General features: G+C 39.8%; 1 protein-coding gene across 1 annotated transcript; it reads left to right on the top strand.

The window, feature by feature from the left end:
• The first annotated feature begins 1,540 nt into the window (after positions 1-1,540).
• On the top strand, positions 1,541-2,618 carry LOC105179174 (adenylate isopentenyltransferase 3, chloroplastic-like). The gene is made up of 2 exons (XM_011102767.1): positions 1,541-2,029; positions 2,550-2,618. The coding sequence occupies exons 1-2, from the start codon at positions 1,541-1,543 to the stop codon at positions 2,616-2,618; spliced, it is 558 nt and encodes a 185-aa protein (XP_011101069.1).
• Positions 2,619-6,980: the final 4,362 nt, after the last annotated feature.

The following is a 6,980-nucleotide window of genomic DNA, read 5'->3' as shown; positions in this document are numbered from 1 at the left end:
ATGGAAGTAAGTATTAATTTAGTTTGAGTACGTATTACATCCTTCGTTCATCATACTCATATGGAAGTGAGTTTTAATTTAGTTTGAGTAGGGATAACATCTTTTGTTGATCGTACTAAATGTATAGGCAAGTTTTAACTAGTCGCAAATAGGATTATATATAATTGCTGTTGATGTGCATAGGGATAAATTATATCAAATTGTTCGCGATTGCATTTGAGATTGATGAATAAATGTATAATACGAATATATTAATATAAGACGACTAACACGAATTGTGATAGCATGTTAACGTTTATGATATCTATAAAAGCGTATTTCATTGCTATATTCTTGAATATTAACAAGTAATAAGTTGTGTGATTAACTCCTGTAACATATAATCAAGAATTCATGTAAAAAAATTCAGGAAACTGAATTATTGATGCATACAATAGCGTTATTACAAAACTAAAACAAAATAAAATAAAATAAATGGTTGCAATCAGTATCATCAACGAATGGATACTGCAACTTAATTACTTTCATATTAATCATGGACCACAAAATGTCCAAATACATGAATCAATTGCATATAGTAACAATTACAGGAATAGTATAATTAACATTCAGAATTTGTTCCAATTAAATTGCAGTAAATCTAAATAGGAGATAAAATCTATAGACCCAATTTATTAACGTTCAATTAATTTAGATTTTGTCATTATAATATATGTTTTTTCATATATAGTAGGTTGACGAATTAATGAGAATACTTAAACTCACTCGATTTTACTCAAAAGCAAATCCTACGTAAGATATGGATAATCACTAAGTACTTCGTCATTATCTTTTAATTTCTCATTCGATATAGTAAAATTACTCATTATGCATCCCAAGAATAAAATTTTAACAAAAAATAATTATCGATGGATTTATTGCATCTCTTATGGTACCTGCACGGTGTACATTTTGACATCTTAATTATGATTAGTATTTTTATTATCTTTTGACGACAGCTTCACAATAATTAATGATTCTTTTCCTATTTTATAAATATAGGAAAAAATACAGTAATTTGGAAAGAGCTTTGCTCATGATTTATTTGAATTGTTATATAGTAAGTGGATAGGGTTAGGGGTGAAGTTTTGATTTGTTCCACATAGTGTGTAAGTATGTATGTATAAATACCCCCTACACATCCTATGTTTCTTCATGTTTCAAACAATTGTCTAGGTAATTTCTTTCACATCAATGAAATTTGTTCGTGATTCTCTCTAGAGCCCACAACTGTTTGTAGTTTTTCTTCAAACAAATCCTTTTTGAAGAAGAGAAATTAATCCAAGAATTGAAAAGGGCTTGTCTCTCTATGATAGACAAATATTCTAAAATAGTAGATTGTATTTAGTACATGTTTTGTTTGTTTTTGTTTGACAGAATTCTAACACGTGGACTTTTTCTTTTTTTTATTTGTATGATGAAATTGACAGGTGTTAAAAAAAAGTAAAAGTAATTACCAATTAGAATGTCAATCTCTTCCTAAAAGCTAGCACGATCCAGCATGACGAACTTTTCAGTTGGGGGCATGATGAACAAGCACCAAGGGAAGGATAAGGTGGTGGTGGTATTGGATGCCACTGGCATAGGCAACTCATGCCTGGCGATAGACCTGGCCACCTGTTTTCGGGCAGAGGTCATCAACTCGGACAAAATTCAGGTCTACAAGGGCCTAGACATAGTAACCAATAAGGTGAGCAATGAAGATTGCCGCGGCGTGCCACACCATTTGCTCGGAATCATTGATCCCGAGGTGGATTTCACTGGACATGCTTTTCTGCATCATGCATTGTTGGCTGCAGATGCCATCGTACAAAAGAATCGGTTGCCAATCATTGTTGGAGGGTCTAATTCCTTCATACAGGCACTTGCCAATGACGACACTAAGTTTCCCTCAAAGTACGAGTGTGGATGGATGTGGCGATCCTGGTCTAGCTTTTGTACGTGTGAAAACGAGTTGATCATATGGTGGATAGCGGGTTGGTGGAGGAAGGTAAGGCATTTTTGGAACCAAAAATTCATGACTATGTTTTGTGGGATTGCGTGCCATTGGGATCCCCAAGATGCATGAGTTCTTCAGGAGTGAGGGTCTTGTCGATGGTGAGACTAGGGCTAGGCTTCTTAAGGCAGCTATTGATGAAATTAAGATGAACACTTGCAAATTAGCTTGCTATCAAGTTGAAAAGATTTTGAGGATATGGTAGGAATTCGGGTGGCAAATCCATCGGTTGAATGTCACAGAGGTATTCCTTCAACGTGGCGGAGATGCCAATGAAGCATGGGAGAAAATAGTGCTGGAGCCTAGTATGAACATTGTGGCTCGTTTCATTTGCAAAGAAAAAACATAGATCCGAAACCAACTGTCGGGACTCCATCCAATGGCATTGAAGTAGCTACTACAAACAACTAGTGGATCGAAAGATTCTTGGTGGCATTAGGGTTTGTGTTGGTCGGTTTTTGGATGGATAAACGGATGGTGGTCTTTGAATGACTCATTCGATGAATTGTTCCAGGTTGCTAGATTTGTAGGGACTTACATTATGTTTTTAGATATGGGTAAACATAAGATGGAGGAATTGTAATGGCATTTTGTCATTTTGATAGTGAAATTGAAAGCCTCAAATTTGAAGCTTTTTTGAATTATGTGTTATGTTGTTAAAGAATTCTGTTAATGAATTTTAAGAATGAAACTAAAAGCCTAAAATTGCAGTTTTTAATTAATTTAGTAATAGAATAAAGATGAAAATGAATGTTCAGCCATTTCTGCACCCTTTTCAACAATATAAGAAATTTTCAGCAATATTTTTGCACCCTTTTCAACAATATTAGGAATTTTCATCAATATAATGAAAATGAAAACATTCATTTCTGCACCATTTTCAACATGTTAATGAGAAACATTCATTACATACTAATATCCTATCCGCAATTTACAGCCTATCTTCACAAAAAACATGAACATCCATTTACAACGTTTCTTCAACAACAACCTGTCCACAGAACCCACTAATTCATAACATATGCAATTACAACTGATTCCTCAAGTTTCTCAAGTATCTTGAGATTACAAAAAATAAAATGTTTCATTCAAAATAAAAAAGTACTTAAACAAAACGTGAATCTTTCCCATCTTTCTTCTTGCCCTTGTCTCCCTTGTCCTTCGATTGTGATAACACATTGTTCGATCTTGATAATGTAACATACTTCTTGTCATCCTTCTCCAAAAATGTACTTGTTGACAGAAGAGATTTGGTCTCTGGTTGTAAAGGCTGTTCTGGAAATACCTCCTGTCTCCCTGTCCATTATGGTGGAGCTCTAATATTAACTTTTGGGATTGGTGGCTGCAGATGACTTGGTTGAGTTGGTGGAGGAGGACTAGAGCTTTGACCTGTATTTTGTTGCTGGGATGTGGAAGACTTGTATGATGGCTTCCATTGTTTTTTGTGTGCAACTTTTTGTTTGTACCGGGGTGGCTTGAATGGTTTGGGTATTACCTATAAGGAGAATAAAATAAACCGAATAAGTGAATAAAAAACAAAATTCTTAAAAAATACTTGAGAATTACTTACTAAAGCTGCAGTTTGTTGGCTTGTATGATAGACTGCAGTACTTGAAAGCTCTTGTTCCTTCATGTTCTGAAAAAACAGTCAATATCAAGTATTAGAAGATGTATAATTAAAACGGAATGAATGGGTGTTGAAGTTTCTTACCACAGACTTGATCTCCTCAAATGCATTAACTTTAGTCATCTCGTCAATTGAAATTTATTCTTGCATCCCCTGCAAAAAAGTTATTAAGTAATAATGAATGGAAACTTAAAATGGAATGGGTACTGATGTTTCTTACCTTAGAGTTATCTCCCTGAAATGCATCACTTTTAGTAAAAATGTCCTTGTCACCTGCCTCCTTTTCAGCCTGCAACAAAATCAGATTTAGATTAGTATGAAATCAACACTCCAAAATCCGATTTAGATATTCAGTCTTACCCTTCTTTTCTTGCTTGCATGATCCTCTTTTTCTTTGATTTCTTGTATCACCTGACTAAATGCATCAGTGACTTGTGTATCTTCTTCTAGGTTCTTCAATGGACATCTTCGGGCATTGTGTTTCTCGTTACCGCATTAAATGTTTGATTGTGAGGATGTTTATGAAATGTCTATTTCAAAACTGAATAAATGAATTGGCTAGTCGGGTGGGCTATTTTGGTAATAGGACGTATTTCACAAAACATGGAGATGTGTATTACAAAGTAAATAATGATGATATTTTGTTTGATGTGTGTAATTGGTATTGCTCATGAAAAAAGAAATCGATATATATGTTGAAGTTGATGGAAATGTTATGGGTAGTCAGGTTGGTGAATGTAATACACAACCTCAGGAGGGTAGGTTAACTAAAGATGCTGAAAATTTGAAAGAATCTGAATCCTTTGAAGATAGTGACTTTGATTTGAGAAATGATGAGATGAATACTCAAAAAACAGGAGAGTGCATTGATGAAGAGGCTGTGGAAAAACCAATAGAAAGAGAGGTTGAAGATACAAGGTATCAAGGGCCACCCGCGTACTCGGCACCCTTAACGCGCACTTCAGCCACTCAACCGTTCTACATGGCCGACCAATGAACCTTCACCGACAGACGATGGACATCCGCAGTCTTAGTGTCCTAGGAGTTGGTCTTTTACTGCTTTGTTATTTGCTTTCTGTTGTTTAGATTGCTCAGGGTGACGTTACGCCTCCTGAGGTGCAATTTTCAGGTTTTTTATTATCTAGTATAGACAATAGGATTTATTTTTTTAAGCCTATTATAGGGGGGGGGGGAATGAGTTCAAGAAGCTTGGTTCAGTGACGTGTTAGAGTCCCCCTCAAGGCGATCCCCTTGCTCTAGCATCGTTGTTTACTATATACACACTTTTCAGCTATAATACAAGCTCCATTCTGAATTGCGTGTGCAATTTAATGTTGTGTGATTTGTTCCTCCCTATTGTGTTTCCTTTCGGCGTGCTGCGTTAGTGCCAAGCGGAGGTGTGTGCGGATATTAGGGAACGTAGTTAGCGGACTACTAGCCACATGTTGCGCTTTGCGGAAGGCGCCTCGTGAGAGATGGGGACGAGGTGTGCGAATGCTGCTGCTGCGATGGTGTCGGGGCAGGATCTGGGGAGCCCACGACACGCAACTTCATCCAGCGAGAGAGCTGACAACCAGGAGGACGGACACTCCCGGTTGGCTAAATTGGAGGAGAAGGTCTCTTCCCTTTAATCTGAGATCACAGTGTTGAGTTCGGAGTAGGACGAATATCGGTAGGTGATTCAGGAGATGGCTGGCGTCTTTGGAGGCGACGGCATTGCCGATATGCGGCGTGACATGGAGTAGATGTCCATTCAGATTGGTTTGCTCCAGCGTGCAGTGGGTAGCACGCCTATTGTTGCTCATGACCCCGGTACTAGGCTTTGAATTCCCGAACAGAAGGCTTATAGCGGCGCTCGTGATGCGAAGGAGGTCGAGAACTTCCTCTTTGACATGGAACAATACTTCCTTGTGGCAGTTGTGCGGGACGAGGCAAGGAAAGTGTCGACTGCAACCATGTATCTGACTGGTGATGCAAAGCTGTGGTGGCATACCAAGTATGCGGAGATCTAGGCCCATCAAGTGTGGCTTGATAAGTGAGCTCTTCTACGGGAGGCGATCAGAGAGCAGTTCTTCCTGGAGAATGTCGAGTACAATGCCAGGCGGGCATTGCGAAAGATTGAGCATACAGGTTCCTTGTGGGAATATGTGAAAGCTTTCTCAGTACTGATGTTGAACATCCGAGACATGTCGGAGGTGGACAAGCTGTTCACTTTCATGGAAGGCTTGAAACAGTGGGCGAGAAATGAGTTGCAGCGGCAATGGGTGACTGATTTGAGTTTGGCTATTATAGCGGACGAGCGCCTTGCAGATTTCAACCAAGAGACTCGGAAGGATAATCAGGCGACGCCTAGTCCTGCGCTGACTAAGCCGAGTGGGATGAGATCGTTCAGCAATAACTTCAACAGAGGTGGGGGAGACTAGAGGCCCCATGCTCAGAATGGCTCACAAGGCGGTTCAGGCAGGAACAAACCCCAAGAAAACAGGCAGGGAGCACCGCATTAGAGGAGGAGGTGTTTCCTCTGCGATGGTCCGCATAGGTTTGAGAATTGCCCGAAGAAACATGTCTTGAACGCAATGGCGACGACCTTTGCCGACAAGGCATCATCTTCGAAGAGTGTGGAGCTACAAGCAGCGGTAGGTGGCGAGAATGATTCGGAGGAGGACGAAGAAAATTTTGGTGTTGTATCCCAATGGTGCAACACATTCTCTACGGTGGCGGCAAAGAGAGTTGTGCCACCCCTTGCGAGAAAGACTGCCCCGGCTCTTACTGTGGAACAGCTGGAAAAGAAAGAAGAAGAAGTCTAGCCCTGAATTCCTAGGAAGAAAGGGTTGATGTTCGTTGATGTGAAGATTCATGGCAAGCCGATCCGTGCCATGATTGGGCTCGTGTTGGAGAAGGGAGTTGGCGTGTGAAGGCGATCAACTCGGCTGCACAACCCATTGCCGGTGTAGCCACGTCTCTGCTGATTAAGGTTGGTGCTTATGAGGGCAAGACCAATCTTTCTGTTGTGGTGATGGACGACTTCAAGCTTATCCTCGGGCTTGAGTTTCTACGGGATACACACACAACGGTCTTACCTTATGTCAATTCGTTGATAATGATGGGAGCGAAACTTTTCCCTACCTTGGGTGGACGCACAAGAGAGAAGAATTTATCAGCCATGCAGTTTGAGAAGGGTCGCAAGCGGAATGAGCCATCCTACTTGTGCACTCTTTGTTTTGAGGAGATGGAAGAGGTGTTAGGGCCCATCCCGGGTGGTATTAAGAAATTGTTGAGAGAGTTTGACGACGTGATGCCAGACGAGCTGCCTCGGAT

The sequence above is a fragment of the Sesamum indicum genome, unplaced genomic scaffold (genome assembly GCF_000512975.1).
Source record: "Sesamum indicum cultivar Zhongzhi No. 13 unplaced genomic scaffold, S_indicum_v1.0 scaffold00125, whole genome shotgun sequence".
NCBI lineage: Eukaryota > Viridiplantae > Streptophyta > Magnoliopsida > Lamiales > Pedaliaceae > Sesamum > Sesamum indicum.
Note: the sequence above shows the minus strand (reverse complement) of the source record. Positions and strands in the feature narration are given on the sequence as shown.

Bases quoted from the DNA above. Each gene is read 5' to 3' on its own strand.
- LOC105179174 (XM_011102767.1), top strand. From the start codon at position 1,541: ATGACGAACTTTTCAGTTGGGGGCATGATGAACAAGCACCAAGGGAAG. The intron at 2,030-2,549 runs GTAAGGCATTTT...GAATTGTTCCAG, and splicing joins TAGCGGGTTGGTGGAGGAAG to GTTGCTAGATTTGTAGGGAC.